Source organism: Phoca vitulina, unplaced genomic scaffold (genome assembly GCF_004348235.1).
Source record: "Phoca vitulina isolate PV1807 unplaced genomic scaffold, GSC_HSeal_1.0 scaffold40, whole genome shotgun sequence".
In the NCBI taxonomy this organism is placed as follows: domain Eukaryota; kingdom Metazoa; phylum Chordata; class Mammalia; order Carnivora; family Phocidae; genus Phoca; species Phoca vitulina.
In genome coordinates this window covers 22,603,501-22,620,887 of record NW_022589743.1, presented here as the reverse complement: position 1 = coordinate 22,620,887, position 17,387 = coordinate 22,603,501, and the positions used below count along the sequence as shown (strand labels likewise).

At 40.9% G+C, this 17,387-nt stretch overlaps 1 protein-coding gene across 1 annotated transcript in view; it reads left to right on the top strand.

Moving 5' to 3' along the window:
* Positions 1-8,435, top strand: part of SLC6A4 (solute carrier family 6 member 4) — a 33,378-nt gene extending 24,943 nt beyond the window's left edge. Inside the window, exons 13-14 of the mRNA XM_032429046.1 lie at positions 2,833-3,000; positions 7,625-8,435. Of these exons, the coding sequence (XP_032284937.1) occupies positions 2,833-3,000; positions 7,625-7,699 (243 nt within the window). The 3' untranslated portion in view covers positions 7,700-8,435. The remainder of the gene's footprint in view (positions 1-2,832; positions 3,001-7,624) is intronic.
* Positions 8,436-17,387: the final 8,952 nt, after the last annotated feature.

Sequence of the window (17,387 nt, the reverse complement as noted above, 5' to 3'; positions counted from 1 at the left end):
TTGTTTGGTACTTTTTGTACCCGTACGTCTGGACACTAACATATAAGATGAGCAGGACGTTCCTTCTTGTCTCTGCGATGTTGCATGAGTCTCTCTGTACCCCAGAATCCCTGCTTGACTTCCATTCCCCTGGACCCTGGAGGTTTCCAAAACCAAAACCAACCATTGCTCCAGGTGGCAGATAATTCTCAGCACCCAGTGGCTCTGGGGTGTGCTCTGGGCTCTAGTGTTCTCCTAGACTTGGCCTGGTAGTTCCTATTATCTTATCAGCTCACTGGTGCTTTTAGGTAGATTAAAAACACATGTATATTTTTCTTTCAAATTTTTATTTAAATTCTAGTTCATTAACAGTATAATATTTAGTAGAGTAGAACTTAGGAATTCGTCACTTACATATAACACCCGGTGCTCATCACAGCAAGTGCCCTCCTCAATCCCCATCACCCACCTCGCCCGCCCCCCATCCTCTTCCCTCCATCCACCCTCAGTTTGTTCTCTATCGTTAAGGGTCTCTTATGGTTTGCTTTCCTTTCTCTCTCTTTTTCCCCTTCCCCTATGTTCACCTGTTTTAAAAACATGTCTTTTTTTAAATCCAGGAGTTTTAATTGTTTTCAGTGAGGGGGTTGGCATGAACCACCGAGCCTGCCATCACTAGACACAGAAGTTCTCACATAAATGGATTAGTAATTTATATTATTACCAGTGCTTCTTGATAATCTACTTAAATCCTTTCAGTTGGTTTTCAAAGGAAGAGGAGACACTGCATTAGTTCGTTGAGGGAAGAAGCTATATCTGTTTGCTCGTCGACTTTAGTATTCCCCACCCAGGGAGGAAATGATGTCCAGGGCTGGGATTTGGGAGAGGCAAGTAAGGCATTCACCACAGGTGTCAAATTTAAGGGGGGGAGGCTGTGTGCCAAAACACTCAGGAATCAAGATAAAGACTATTTTACCACAATATTTTTTAAAAACCAAAATGAAGGCAAAGAAGTCCCCAATCAGCAGATTTCAACATTTTAAATAAACGAAAGATCTGACCCTGGACTTGCCTGTCTCACCTCACTCACCTTACTCTAACCTGGCCCTGCCAGATCTTGTCTTTTTTAAAATATTGCACTAAAATATTACTCCTTGATTACTAAAATTGACTTAACTCTTGTGCCCCAGGTGAGCGGCTCACATGTGCCAGCCTCGTCCTGGCCCCAGGCTTTTAGTCCTTTCATGTCTGTGGGCCTCTGGTTGTCTTGCAGCCTGGGTGGACATGTGGTGAGCGGTCAGCGCGTTCCCGTGCCCAGCAAAACTCACGCACGGATTCGCGTCGAGGCCTGTCACTCCTAGTTCGTGTGATGTTTGCTTTACTCACTTCCTCTAAAGGCAAGTGCTCCAGTACCCAACGAAGAGGAGGCAAATCTGTCTTCCCCTTCTGGGTTTACTTACCAGATCCCTGGCTCTGCGCTGTTTAAGGCTGCCTTCAGTAAACAATGAGTAGCTTACTAAAAATACTCTTTTTCACCGAAGCCAAGTTACAAAAAAAGAAAATATTATATATGAGCAGGCAGGGCCGTCCGTGCACGGGGTTTGTCTGGAACAACACACACTGGCTCCCACAGGAGCTTGAGGCCTCTCTGAACTGTGCTGGATTTCACACATCTGCCACCCAGATGAGATGAGTTACAGAGGGGAGGGCTCCTCACCGTGTCCGTCCCGTCTTTCCGTGTTCCAGAACTAGCTCCCTTAGTAGCTGGGTCTAGGGGTGAGGAGGGTAAGTCCGGAGGAGGGTCTGCGATTGGCCGGGCTCCTGTTTGGAAAAGCCTCCTCCCAGACTTAGGATAACACTGTTGGGAAGATGGATGTGTGTTTAACAACTTCCCACTTTATTACCTGCAGACAAAGAAGAAAAGATATAAATAGATGCTTAACCACACAAATAGTTTACATTACTGCTTTCTTTATGACTATGAAGTAATAAAATAAAATTAAATCAAGAGCAATAACGATTTCGGCCCCATGGTTACTAGGCAAAAACTGGTATTTATGCTCTCTCAGGAAACCAAAGCAAAATAAGAAAACCTATAAACTGAGCGTTGGGAGCACACCATGGCATTTTTCTTGGGAGACATTTTCACTCGAATTTTCAAGTAAAAAGTACACGAAGTTGCTTTTTCCTTCCATGATTCCGTTCATGACGAGGGCCTGGGGCAGGCAGTCACTCGTGGTTGAGACGCGTCGTGGCAGAACCCAGGCTAAGGCGCTCAATGCAGAAAGCAGAGAGCTCAAGAAAAGGGAAAAGAGGGAACACATACCCAGGAGCCCAAGGCCTCTCCAGTCTTGAGAACCTTAGAATCTCTCCTGGACACAGGTAACTTCCACCTGACAGCTGAGAAATGCAGGAGGAAATGAAAACAGAGCCCAGACAACTATGAGGCTTTAGGACTGACAGACGCCGTGGGGAGTCATCCAGTTTATTCCTCCACTGTCTGGCGAGACGGGGCCCAAACCACTCTTCATGGTTGCCGGTCTCTTCCCCTTTGCCCCGAAAGGGTTGTTTTAACTCCTCAGAAACAACTTTCTGAGGGCTTGGCATCCCCGCTCTAAGGGTTGAGATGGGGATAGAGAGGAAAATCAATATAAATACCTGGCTGATTTCCGCTTGCAGCTTGGGCACAGAAATGAGTGAATTCTCCGAGTCAGAGTTCAGTCGAGGATCTGTCACGTTTGGGGGATTTCCTGAAAGGATTTCAGCTTTAGCATTTGGTGTTCCTGGTATCAGAACTGCCCCCATCTGCAAGGATGTCGTTACGATTTGTAATGTTTCTTGGCATTGCTCTTTCAGTTCATCATTTGCAGTTTTTTGATGAGCCCGCCCCAGCTCCGACTTTTCCAGTATAACTATCCTCAGTGGAGTATCATCCTGGGTTACTGCATAGGAACCTCATCTTTCATCTGCATCCCCACATATATAGCTTACCGGCTGATCATCACTCCAGGGACATTTAAAGAGGTAGGTGCTAGTGTGTGTGTTCAGACTAGTAATTGTTTTGGGAGAAAAGGATTTTCTGGTTGTGCTCTATTCAGAGGAGATGAGTCCGCCACGTGAAGTTCACCAGTTGGCTCTCCATCTTATGTATTTACATGCCTACACCAATGTGCAGACCTGTAATGGCTGCCACTCCCATGAGCCTTAGATGCAGTGGCAAAAGAGAGAGCTGGTTATTTGCATGCACCAGAGCGCACAGCTTGAGGTGTGGATAGCATTCTAAACTTATCAGATGACTGCTTTGCCTTCTGCTTGCCATTGGGCATGGGCATCAGGCCTGTCGTGTCTGCAGCGATACACATTATGTTTTATTAGAGATTTATTTATTTATTTGAGAGAGGGAGATTTATTTATTGAGAGAGAATAAGTAAATAAATATTTATTTGCGAGCAGTGGGAGGGGCACAGGGAGAGGGAGAATCCTCAAGCAGACTCCCCACTGAGTGTAGAACCCAAGGCGGGGCTCCATCCCAGGACCCTGAGATTATGACCTGAGCTGAAACCAAGAGCTGGCCGCCTAACTGACTGAGCCACCCAGGTGCCCCTGAAGCAATACACATATTTTGACTTAAGTGGAGATTATGGTGGAAAATGTCCATGGTCATTTTTCTAACAGCAGTGTGATGAGTGCTATTTTGAAAATCATCACTAAATAAGGATGTTGCAGCAATATAATAGTTTTAGCTCAAACCATTGGAGTAAAAAAAAAAAAGTTTCCATTATAGTAATATTAATATAGTAATGAATAATGCTATAAAATTTTATTAATAGAACCTTATAATTTGTATAAGATTGTATATTTTTCAAAGCATCTTCATGTAGATGATCCCCTTTTGCTATCAGAATCCCTTGTGAGGTGGATGGGCAGGTATTATTAGACACAAGATATTGAGGCTGGGAATAATCTTGCCCAAAATTTCCTTATTTCAGTGACTTGTCCAAGGATATAAGTACAGGGAGGCTCAGAATCCAGGTTTTCTAATTCCTGGTCCAGTTCTTTTCACTTTTCTCCTCAGGGGGTCAATAGTTTATGTAGAAATTGACACTAGAGGTTTGGGAGCGGTGAGTTGCCATTTTTCATCCAGTGCCACCAGAGTTCGTAGTTGAGGTCACCAGGATTCCCAATAATGTGGTACTTCGTTATTTCCAGAATTGAAAATGTTTGAGTTGTTACTTGGTTGTCTTTCTTGCCATAGTAAGAAGGTTACTGTGGCAGAAGAGCCTGAAGAAGTCTGTAGGTGGGTGCTTTTGTAGGGGATGAGCTCAAAGGTGAAGAGTGGTATTTGGGGAAAGCTAGAAGGGACCGTATCTGTAATGACCTGAGAACTGAGGTGGGCTAGTCTATGGGCTCTTCAATGCAAAACTCAAATAGGAGACCATCACACTCATCTTCCTAAAACATTTCATAAGAAACAGTAAGCAAGAGTACATAAGGCAATTAAACATCAGCTCTTTCTGAGAACAGCTGAGTGCATTTATTTTTCCAAACAGGAAAATTGAATTCTAGGTGGCGAGAACTCTGCATGGAGTTACTTATTTCCTGCACTGAAACCAGTCCTATCACAACCTCATTCCTCCCCAAGGGCCTGGGACCCTGGTGTTGCTTGAAATACACACTCAGACCCAGAATCGTTGGATTTATCCCTTCAAATCATCCTTTATCATAGTCATGATGACCCACTGGTTCCATTGATTAAAATCCAGAGGTCAAGGTCAGGGGTGGGAAGTCTAGTTAGGTTAGAAAATATCAGTATTCTTTGGTTAGACTACACCTCAAATCCTGGTCCTCTCTCTTGCAAATTCTCCATTGGCCACAAGGAAATGTCACCCAAGGGTGAATAATTATTACAGCTCAGATCCATTAGCAATAGAGGTAAGTAAGGGTGATTGCACCATCATCTTTGCCATAGGCCATCATATGGGGAAGAGTGGGTTTCCAGGAAGCATGATGCAGCCCGTCAAGGAAGACTGGTAGAGAAAGGAGCTAGTCAGCTCTGGCAAGTTGCTCCTCTTCTCTGGGCCTTAGTTTCTTCATCTATAAAATGTGCTTATTGGACTGGATTAACAATTCTCAAACTGTTTTTTAAGGAATAAAATATTCTTGGAATATCACTAGGTGTTACTGCTGGGGAAAATGTTATGTGGTCAAATAACTTTGAAGAAAGCTGGATTAACGCAAGTTAAATAGGTTTCTTTACTACAGGACTTCTCAAAAGCCTTTATATGCCCATTTGCATGCTTAATCTCTGAGATGGATAAAGCATGCTAGGTTTTTTTGCCAAGCACTCTGAGGGACGATAATTCTTTGTGAATACCAGACTTGCTGGTCCATTACATTCTATCTATGAGGGAGGGAGGCTGCATGTAAAATTTTGGTATAGTTAAAAAAAAAAAAAAGACTAAGGTAAATTTCCCAACTCTTTTGGGGCCTAGCCATATAAAAGGTTGGAGTTTGTGGAATGATCCTCCACTTGCTTACCTGGAATTTGGACATGCACCTGCAGCCTGGAAGTCTCCAGTTTGGAGTCATCAACTAGATTAGGTCATTGTTGTAGAAAGCCCTAGTAAACTGCACAAAGATACTGGGAAGTTGGGCCCTCAAAAGTAAGCATTCATGAAGATGTCAACAGTGATCTGTTTCTTAGATTATCACCTTGCAAAAGGCCAAGGCCTGGCGAATTTTGAGAGCAGTGGTAGTCTGGCAACTGGAATGCTGCCAAAACAGGGAAAACAAAAGTGGGCCTAGTATTTTGGGAGATCAGCAGCCAGAAGGGCAGCAGAATGGGTGGCTGGGGACTAGGACACAAAAGCCAAAAGTTCTGCTTTGCAGTGTTGTTCATTATACCATTCCACCATATGCCTTAGTACTCTCTTCTCTTCCTGCACAACATAGCTTCACTCAAGACTAGTTAGAATGATCTGCGTCCAGTTCCCAATTAGCAAGACTTAACTCTGCGTAATCAGTTATGGTTTACATATTCATCTATGGGGAGGGATGGTTTATGAAATTTTGCTTTCTATGGCTTGACATGTCCAGGTAGCTGATGAGGTCTACCTTTTTAAGGGGATTTCTGGCGTGAAATTTCAGTTGTTGGATGTTAAGGTCATTAGGAACACAAAATATACAATTTTGTTAATTTCATTAACTATGCAGATGGAACTGTTTGAATGCCATAGGCCCTGCTCCATAAAGAAGAACAAACTCCCAGAATCAGGAAATAAAAGATTGAAGGACTGAAACTAATGTAACATTTTGTATTAACTATCTCAAAAAAAAAAAAAAAAAAAAAGACTGAAGGGGACTAAATACTTTTTCAATCCAAAATAAAAAGGACTAGTAGCAGAGCTTCACCTACAATCCATAAATCAAAAACTGCTTCCAAATCCAGTTTTGCCCACTTCCTGTACATACTTTCAGCCATCAAAGATTTTGCTAAGCAACTTAATAAAGATTTCCCTAAGCCTCTGAAGTGCTTCTGTTTTCCCTTCGCATCCCTGAGCTGCTTCATGTCACCCTGATGCTACGTTTTACATGGTGGGCTGTATGTCTCATACCCAAGCCCAAGCGTATTTCAGATCTGTCTTAAAGCTTCTGTGTATCTCAGCTGTTTCCAAACTAAAAATTCCTAAAGTCTTCCTTGTAATGAGTCCTATGTCAACATGAGTTTGCTTTAGGAGTGATTGATTTAAATGGTCACTCTTTTTAAAAAGTTTTGTGATAATTTGTAACCCTGTATGAACTAACTTCTTCACAGGTAGATTCCTGAGATCAGTAACATCCTAGCCATTATAGCGGCTGCTGACACTGTGCATCATGCGCCCGGTGTGTGTGCAGGGTGCAAGGAGCCTGGCTGGGGCGGGGTGGGGGGTGTACAGGGTCCAGCATTCACTCTGCTCCCTGAGCCCTGTGTGGCTGCAGGAAGCCTCCTCGGTCCAGAGAAAAAGATGTGCTTTCCCAGGTCCTCAAAAGCATGTTATACCCCGGTGGAGGTTCGACTGAAAGATCATCATTTTCTCCCGTTAGTGTTACAATGATTTTTGTAATTAGTTGACAGATGCTTATAGTTCCTGAATATATCATTTTTTAAGTTGTATGTAGGTATGTATGTATGTATTTATTTATTTATTTAAGTGATCTCTACACCCAACATGCGTTCAGACTCATGACCCCGAGATCAAGAGTCACAGCATCCAACTGAGCCAGCCAGGTGCTCCCTGAACGTAGCATTTTTATCTATATTTGAGAACAGATAAATTGGGAATTCCTTTCTTTTTTTTTTAATTTTTTAAAAATTTTATTATGTTAGTCACCATACATTACATCATTAGTTTTTGATGTAGTGATCCATGATTCATTGTTTGCGTATAACACCCAGTGCTCCATTCAATACGTGCCCTCCTTAATACCCATCATTGGGCTAACCCATCCCCCCACTCCCCGGGAATTATTTTCTTAAGGAAAGTCAATGAGACTGTCCCACTTACTAGTAAATGCCATTAAAATGCTATTTAAATGTTTTAATATTAATGTTGAAATATTTTTGTAGTACTGTTATTATGTTTGTAACGTTGTATTTTCTTCCCAACAGCGTATTATTAAAGGTATCACTCCAGAAACAGCGACAGAAATTCCCTATGGGGACATCCACTTGAATGCCATATAACAAGCTTCAGTGAGGGGAAAATGGCTTCCCAACAACCTCTTCCTCTGGTTCTGACAAGTCATGCCTCGCCTTCTCCCCTCAGAGTGAACAAGTTTTCAGCTACGCCTGACAATGGAAGGGCCTTCTTCATGGAGAGACAGTCCCAAAAGGCTATGGTGCCCAGACCCTTATGGCCTCCAACTACTTGTTTCTGGGAAATCTCCTGGACACATCACCACGTTAGCTCTATGACACAGCTAAACTGGACTATTTTGGACGCGTGAGGGTGTGTATGGAGGTGATGGAAGCCACCATCTAATCAGTTAGGATTAGGCTGAGAAGCAAGTTCGTGCAAGTCGCCTGTGTCATTTCTTGTTATGATCATTGGTATCTGACATCCATTGCTTCTAAAGGTTTCACTGTTGATGAGTGCATAAACCACGTAGGAGAAAACAGGGATGCCGTTTTGCTAGCCATATATTTTCTGAGTAGCATAGAATTCTGTAGCTGGAATCTGCTAGAACCCTGTAACCCGTGTGCTGTTGTGGAGTCAGCAGAGGGAGAGGTAGAAACTAAATGGAAAAATAATGTATTCACGTGAGCATGTGTGTCTGAGTATACTGTTGTTTCAGTGTATCCTTGTCTCTAGTCCAATACTTTGGGCCCATTACAAACTATATGAATTTCCTCTAATTTTTCTTACATTAACAATTCCACCTACTCAAATGCGTATGTATGTTATTATAAGGGTATCACTGCCAACTTCGCCTTCTCCAATGAGCCCGCTTTAGCGCGCACCTTCCTTTATGGGCCGGTGTTTAGCATTTGCTGCACTTCATTGCCATCTTCCTGTCTCTGCCAGTTAAACATTCAGGATAATGTTCCACAGGCAAATCTGGCCTATTTCATTGGTGACTGTGGCTTGGCCGTAAACTGCTTTGAAGACGGATACTGACAAATGTGTCTTCGGTGTTCAGTTGACTATCTGGTTTAAGCCCTGTTTCAAATTACCGGGTTTGACCGCTCAGGTTACCTTGCTTTGTGAAGAGAGGATAAGTATAGAGTCTGGCACCCTGACCTTAACCAAGGTCACCCTCAATCTAGAAGTAATTGGAGACTATGGGTTGGCCTTAAATGGAATTCCCCTAACACTTCCTGGTTGACCACCAGGATTGTGAGCCCTCCAGCTAATATTCAAGATTGAGGCTAACTGGAAAAGGGTCAGTTAAATGAATAACCTTGCATTCCACATAAAGCCTTGAATACAGATCAAGTAAATTTGACCTTGAGTGGCTTGTGACTTTCAGATGCATAACTAAAGAAGTAAATTTACCTTGTAGTGTAAGATTTCCTCACCAAAATCTTGAAGGGAATAAAGCCTAGTCGATGATAAAAGGACTCAATCATCTTGCCCCACATCATTTCGGTCCTCTATATATAGCATTTAATTCCAACCACCTTATAGAAAGAAGACCCATATAGCAGAAGCTTGGTTTTATCCAATCACAGATCTTCCTCTCTTGGCTTCTTTCCCCAACAATCTCTGCCCCAGCCATCTTCTTGTACTCCCCTTACATTCTTCTATTTCTGATTCTTTGCTTCTCCCAGCAGGATATTTTCCTTATAGATGTGAGCTGCTGAGAAGTTTCCCAAAATATTAGAGGAAAAGAGAAGAGGGATTAAAAAATGTCCCTCACTGACCTACCTTCATTATCTTCGCTCTTTCATTCCTTCATGCTACCTTATTTCCATTCTCTTTGCTTTCTAGTGTGCTGAAAGGAGAGGGGTTGTAGAAGCGGCAGCGTGATTCAGTGGTAAATAGCTTTGCAAATTTTAAGAACTACTTTATAAAGATATTCAGATATGGATTCTTTCCATCCCACACACACTTACGCATGTTCCAAAGACATCATTTTTTAAAAAGCACTTTTTCAAACAGAATAGAGTTTTGCCAAGCCAGGTGCTGAGGGAATTATATAGGTGTTTTGAAAAGTTTTCAGACTTCACTGGACTTAAAAAAAATAACAAAATCTCTGTTCTGCACAGTTTGCATTTACTTGATCCCTATTTCTGTTACGGATTTTTTTTTAAAGGAAAACTTAGAAGTAGGTAGGTGGACTTTAAAATAATCTTTTAAAGACCTTTTACATCTAATGCAGTATTTACATAAAAGTAAAGAATAAAAATGGAATTGAATTGTAAAGTTATTTGAGTACTGAAGTTAATTTTTTTTTTTTTTTTTTTGCTGTGATTTTATTAGTAAGAAATACCCAAGAAATAGGCAAGACACAAGATAAAGGCATGGAGGGCAATTCAGCTGATTAAGGTTGTTTCCTATATTGATAAGCAATGAAGCCAAAGAATTCATCTCCCTTCCAGAAAACTTACAACCTATTTAAAATTTATTCCATTTGTTGTTTAGAACGCATATGACTTATAACCTAAATTCATTGCCCTGGCTGCCCCATCTGGAGATGAAGACCCTGACAAGCACAAAGTCAACAGAATAGCTCCAAAATCAACTAGCGAAAATCAAATCAAATAATGAAATCTCACAATAAGGCAAAAAAAAAAAAAAAGTTATTTGGTGAGATGAGTCACTCCCTCACCATCCTCTTTTTACTAAGCTTGTTAACTTGTGATACCAATCTCAAAATTTAAGCTTAAATATGAATTTCCATTTAACCCATCCACCCCACCTCCACGCCTGAAAAGGGAGATTACTCTCCTAGAATTACAATTGTATTCTCTCTGATAAGTAGGAAGGAGTGACCCGAAATGTTCTACCTATTGTATAATTGATTTGGGGGTTCACCGTCAGAGCAAAGCTTAAAACTATGGAATGCAATGGCTTAACTGTGGTGTTTTTACCCATATCTTAGTGCTTAGCTACAGAAACGTACAATCCAAGCCTGGTTCCCTTCTTAGCACATCTTGACTCCCCTCCTCATAAATCAATAACTGGTGCTTAAGATACCAGAATTGTTCAGAATGGTGTCATTAAACACGGCAGTAATCAGAGGACATTTTTCACTATCCTTTTCTTCATTCCTTTTTTTTTTTGGTCAGGGGGTAGTGGGGAAAAGCAGTAGGTTCCTCAGAGAGACTATGTTACAACCTGTCATCCCATAAGTAATCAAGTTATGTAATAAAAGGAAAATAGTCCTATGCTCAGTGGGAAGCCTTATATACGTTAAAGTCATCATGGAGCTCACACATCATTTAAAACACAAGGTGAGTTACACAAAAGGCTCTTCACTGGGAAGTTGAGTTTATAAAGTGCTTATTTGAGAAGCATGCCAGAGAGAGAAATTTATAAAATCAAATATGGGAAAAGAAATGTTACAGCAGAAAGATTATCCCTAAACTGTAGAAAGCTGTTTTGGTCCACTTGAAACATTCTGGTTTTTGAAGTTTTTTTTCAGTATCAGAGATAAGTAAATTATCTTATTAAAATTCAGCATAAGTAGCTCCATAGATGGAGTATTTCAAATTTCTAAATTTTTTTCTTTTCTTACTTTCCCTTCATTGCTTAACTCTCTCTAAATTTTAATGATAGAACAATATTTTAACGTTTAGATAACCACATTACAGGCAGAGCAAACCTGGTGATCTAGCTAATTTCTCTGCTCTTCCTGGGATCTGGAAATTTCTAAATGAAGGTGAGGTTATTTCCTCTGCTAGAATGAAATAATACTCCTCTCAATTGGTTTAGTGGGCATTTACCTCAGTGGAAAAGATAAACATTTTAGGATGGAATCTTAAATATGTCTGTCCTTCTGTTTCATATAATTGGGACCTATTTAGTATTGTTTCTAAACGGAGTGTTTCAAAATAACTCACCTTTTCAAGAGAAGAAGTCTTTTTTTTTTAATGATTCACAATATATTTCAGTTGGAATTTCAGCTGGTATTTCTCTTACCAACACATCACACTATCCATGCCAAATTGCTCGACTAAATGATAGTAGATCATTATTTCTAGCAATTTGTAAACACTGACAGCCCAAACAACAAATATTTGGGGAGGAGGAGTTATCCCATCTTTATGCTAAAATACCTAAAATACTATAACCAAACAAGAACATTTTCTGGGTTTTTTTTTAAAGCTATTCTGGGGGCGCCTGGCTGGCTCAGTTGGTAGAGCATGTGACTCTTGATCTCAGGGTTTTGAGTTCAAGCCCCATGTTGGGTGTAGAGATTACTTAAGAATAAAAATCTTAAAAAGAAAAAAAAAGCTATTTTGAAAGATACTTCTTATTCAAACTCTAATACTAGAAGTGCACCTTAAGAAAACTTGATTTATGAAAAACGCATATTTTAAAAGATAAAATTAGGGACTTCAAGAGTTTGCAGTTATTTCTTCAATGGCATTTAAAATAGGATTTGACTGGGGCCCCTGGTTGGCTCAGTCAGTTGAGTGTCCGACTCTTAATTTCGGCTCAGGTCATGATCTCAGGGTCCTGAGATTGAGCCCCCGCAATGAGCCCCGCACACAGTGGGGAGTCTTCTTGGGATTCTCTTCTCCCTCTGCCCCTCCCCAACTCACACATACTCTCTCTCTCTCAAATAAATAAATCTTTTTTTTTTTTTTTTTAAGATTTTTATTTATTTATTTGGCAGAGAGAGACAGCGAGAGAGAGAGAACACAGGTAGGGGGAGTGGGAGAGTCAGAAGCAGGCTCCCCGCTGAGCAGAGCCTGACTAGGGGCTCGATCCCAGGATCCCGGGATCATGACCTGAGCTGAAGGCAGATGCTTACCAACTGAGCCACCCAGATGCCCCTCAAATAAATAAATCTTTAAAGTAAATAGGATTTGATTTACAAACAATCTTTCAGGATACTATATGTGTTGGACATATCAGTGAGGTACTTCAAGTTCTTGATTATGGTTAATTGAATTATATAAATGGTATTTCTTTCTTTTCATCTTTACTTTCCTCTTCCACATTACCTACAACGACAATTAAGTGAATTCCTTCTTCTATTCACTTCTGTCAACAGTGGTACAATGAAATTTCTATTTATTTTTTACATAAAACATTTTTAAACTTTAGTGGCAGAACTAAACTAAGTTTTATTTGTATAAAAGTAGAATCCCCTCTTTAAGATGCATAGCATGTCCCTGTATTCATTTACGCAGTCCAGGTTAGATGAGAGATCTCAGCAAATGCCTTATGTTGTGAACTGTCAACTGTAATAACTTTTAACATCATGATATATAGATTTGTTCTGTCTCACAATAAAAACAAAACTTCCAACCTCTTAAGGTTAAGATAAAAATCTTAATCTTAACTGTACATTATCAAAACATTTATACAATTCCCCAACACTACATGTCATTTGCAAATACTTAGTATCAAAACTACCTAGAATTAGAAATATTAAATTTCAGTAAAGCTAAATTACTACAATTTTTGCAATTTGTGCAGAACTTTAGTTAATAATGTGTTTTCACATATATCATCTCACGTGATCATCAGAACTCTGGGTGTTATTTCCCTAGTATTGCCGATGAGGAGACTGAGGCTCAAAGAAGTCAATTAATTTGCCCAAGTTCACAGCTGAAAAGTTCCAGGACAGGACTTACGCCTCGGCTTTCTGATTCAAGGCCAAAGGTTATTTGCACTTTATCTTTAAAATCATCATCCACAGAAGCCTAAATACACAGATCCTAAATTCAAAAATGAAAATCATGAGGGATGTATTTTCAACAAATATGGACATTCTCCTTCATAACCATAATACAACCATCAAAATCAGGAAAGTGACATTGATACGTCACTGCCATTTAATCTCAGACCTTTTAGCAAAAGGATCCAGTCCAGAATCACACGATTCATTTAGTTTCATGTCGCTTTTGTCTCCTTCAGGCCAGAACAGATTCCCAGTCTTCCCTTGACTTTCATGACCTCAATACTTTTGAAGATTACAAATCAGATATTTGGCAGAATGCCCCTCAGTTTGATTTGTTTGAAGATGGATTCCTCATGATTAGATTCAGGCTAAGTATTTTGGCAAATATCGTGGGAATGATGCTGTGTTCCTCTATCTGGAGGAGCACAATTTGATTTGTCCCATATTCATGTTAACTTCAATCACACAAATAAGGTGGTGTCTGCCAGGCTTTTCGCTGTCAAGTTTCTTTTCTTTTTTGTAATTAATTAGTATTTTGTAAGGGAGTGTTCCTCTGAGATTGTGCAAATATCCCCTTCCTTCTCTAACTTTTATTCATGTATTTATTATGGATTCCTATTTTGTTCAGTGGACTATAATCATTAATTTTGATGCTCAAATCATCCCATGCTGAGCCAGTGAGAGTCTTGGCAAGCTGTCCCTTTGACATGTCCCCATCATTTAGAACACTTCCTTACTGTCTGGAGTAAAATGTTCTAGGAGCATCTTGTACTTTCCCTGACACAGCCTTTCCTCCAGGAAGCCCTGGTTCCTTTTAGTGAATGATGTATTTAGAAACCAAGACTTAGGGGGTAGGTATGATCATTGCTATTGGGCTGTCACTGATCCCAAGTCCTCTCATTGGACAGAACAAAAGTATGTGTGTGCATGTGTGTAATCGTGCACACACACACACTTGCATCCATAATTATTTCTGGATCTCTACTGTGAAAACTGAGTTCACACCAGTATCTCCAATTCTAACCCAACACTGCAAAGTTCTCTCTAGTTTTCTGTCTTTATATTTATAACCCCTTCTAGGACAATGAGAAGCCTGGTTCCCATTATCCTGAATAGATTTCCTTATTTGATCGGTGTCCTTGAACGTAAGCAATATTCTACGGCTTCTGATCTCCTTCTCCCACTCAGGTTCTGACACCTCGTGCTGGGATTGTCCCCTGAACGGATGCCCTTCTCACCTTGCTCAGGCTGACAACCATCCTGGGCAGTCACACCGCACTCACTCTATGGATGCCTTCCTGACCACACCTGGGCTCAACCTCTTGCATGGGCCTCCTCTCTGCACGATTACCCTCCACCCTCATTTGGGCTGACACAGAGTGTAGGCTGTGCCTACATAATTCTTTTCTTCACTGGGTTTTAGTGACACCCAGCTCTGGGCCATGATAGCTTTTACCCTGCACAGCACCCCTTAACGGACTGAATTGCTAGCGAAGGGATGATCAAAAGGGGAGAGGATCAGTTTACATTCATAGTTAAAATTAAAGCCTTAAAAAGCCATCATTTTTCTTAAGGGGCAAAGTGAGGATGGGGATTAGTAGTATAATGGGGTGGGCAGAGCTTGGATAAAGACAGCATCTTCCAGGAGAGAAACTTAAGTATATTTTTAAACTCTTTTTCCCAACCCACAAATTTTCCTGCTAACTATTCCTTATTTCTTCTTTTAGGCTTTGTCTTCTTAACACAATGAACAAGAATGTAACACATCTGGCACATAGCCCTCAACTTGCTAAATGCATGAAAATACATATTTCATGTCATTTATCTGGCCTCGTTTCCCTCCATCGTATGACTGATGTCATATATTTTTCCAAAAGCAAAAACCTTCCCTGCACCAATGCAAAGAACAGACAGGATTGAGAAGACAAGGGCTCCTTTCTCAGCAACTACTAAACTAAGTAACCTTACATAAGTCACTCAGCTTCACCAGCCCCATCTCCTCATGGGTAGTAATAATACAACTGATGACAAATACTGGTATTTACTGGGTGCTTACTAATGTCAGGCACAGCATTGCATGCATTGTTTTAAGCAATTCTCACATCAATCTTATGAAAGACACACTTTCATTTTTTATTTTCTTAAGATTTTTTAAAAAGGTAATCTCTATACCCCATGTGGGGCTCAAACTCACAACCCTGAGATCAAGAGCTGCATGCTCCTCTGACTGAGCCAGCCAGGTGCCCCAAAAGAAACACTTTTATTATCCCCATTTTACAAATGAGACTGAAGCGTAGAGAACTTAATTTGTCCAAGGCTATGCAGCTAGTAAGTAGTAGACCCTAGACCTCCAAGTCTCAGCTTTTAAACATGATGTCATAGTGCATTAAAAACATTTTAAATTGGAGGGGTTACATTAGATGATCTCTAAGGTCATTCCAGTTTAAAAATTCTGATTTTAAGAAATGCTTAGGGGATATTAAGATAAAAGAAACAAAACCTTGCATTATAGTAGGCATTGGGCATATAAAGTTGAGATTGGGTCTTTGCCCTTCAACAACTAACATACTATCATAATGCACAGAATGCAAAGAAAATAGAGGTGCTGCTGAAAGAGCGGTATTAAGAGAGGCTTTATGGAGGCAATACCACTTTTGTTCAGTTTTAAAAGTAACAAGTTAGGTAGGGGCGCCTGGGTGGCTCAGTTGGTTAAGCTGCTGCCTTTGACTCAGGTCATGATCCTGGGGTCCTGGGATCGAGCCCCATGTCCGGCTCCCTGCTCAGTGAAGAGCCTGCTTCTCCCTCTCCCTCTGCCTGCCACTCTGCCTACTTGTGTTCTCTATCTGTCAAATAAATGAATAAAATCTTTTTTAAAAAAAGGAACAAGTTAGGTAGAAACATAGGTGGCATTCTAGGCAAAGCCACCAGTATGTGGGAAGGCATGGTTATCATGAAACAGCACTATGTATTTGATATGATTGCAGTGAGAGTCAACAAGGGGAGGGAGAAGGAAAATGAAAACATTTTGAGTTACTTGTGTATTGTTGAAAATTGAGTCAGGGGAACAGCTATTTATCAATTTGTAAAATTTAAGTACATTATTTTGGACCTTATTTATTTACTTATTCTTAAAAAGATGTATTTATTTATTTGAGAGAAAGCAAGAGGAAGAGCAGGGGGAGAGAACCCCCAAGCCGACTCCCCACTGAGCGTGGAGCCTGATGTGGGGCTCAGTCCCACTACCCAGGAGATCATGACATGAGCCGAAACCAAGAGTTGGGACACTTAGCCAACTGAGCCACCCAGGCATCCCATGGACCTCACATCCATGTAAAAGAACACATCTAAGGGCACCTGGGTGGCTCAGTCACTTACGCATCTGCCTTTGGCTCAGGTTATGATCCCAGGGTCCTGGGATCAAGCTCCGCATCGGGCTCTCTGCTCAGCAGGAGCCTGCTTTTCCTTCCCTTTCTCAAGTAAATAAATAAAATTTTTTTTAAAGATTTTATTTATTTGAGAGAGAAAGAGAGCACAAGCAGGAGGAACAGCAGGCAGAGGGAGAAGCAGGCTCCTTGCTGAGCAAGGAGCCCGAGGCGGGACTCGATCCTAGGACCCTGGGATCATGACCTGAGCCGAAGGCAGATGTTTAACTGATTAGGCCACCCAGGCATCCCAATAAATAAAATCTTAAAAAAGAACACACAACTAGCAACAAATTTAATGAATTTCTTATTTATACTAGCTCAAATCGTACATTATCAAGTAACTGCCGCCCTGTGCATAAGCCATTCTATTAATCAACCTCTTATAGATTCTTCCTGTAGAAATGACTAAGATTAACCAGGATGGCCAACAGTTCCTCTGACTCATATACTAGAAATTTTTTTTTTTTTTAAAGATTTTATTTATTTATTTGACAGAGACACAGCGAGAGAGGGAACACAATCGGGGGAGTAGGAGAGAGAGAAGCAGGCTTCCCGCTGAGCAGGGAGCCCGATGCGGGGCTCGATCCCAGGACCCTGGGACCATGACCTGAGCCGAAGGCAGACGCTTAACGACTGAGCCACCCAGGC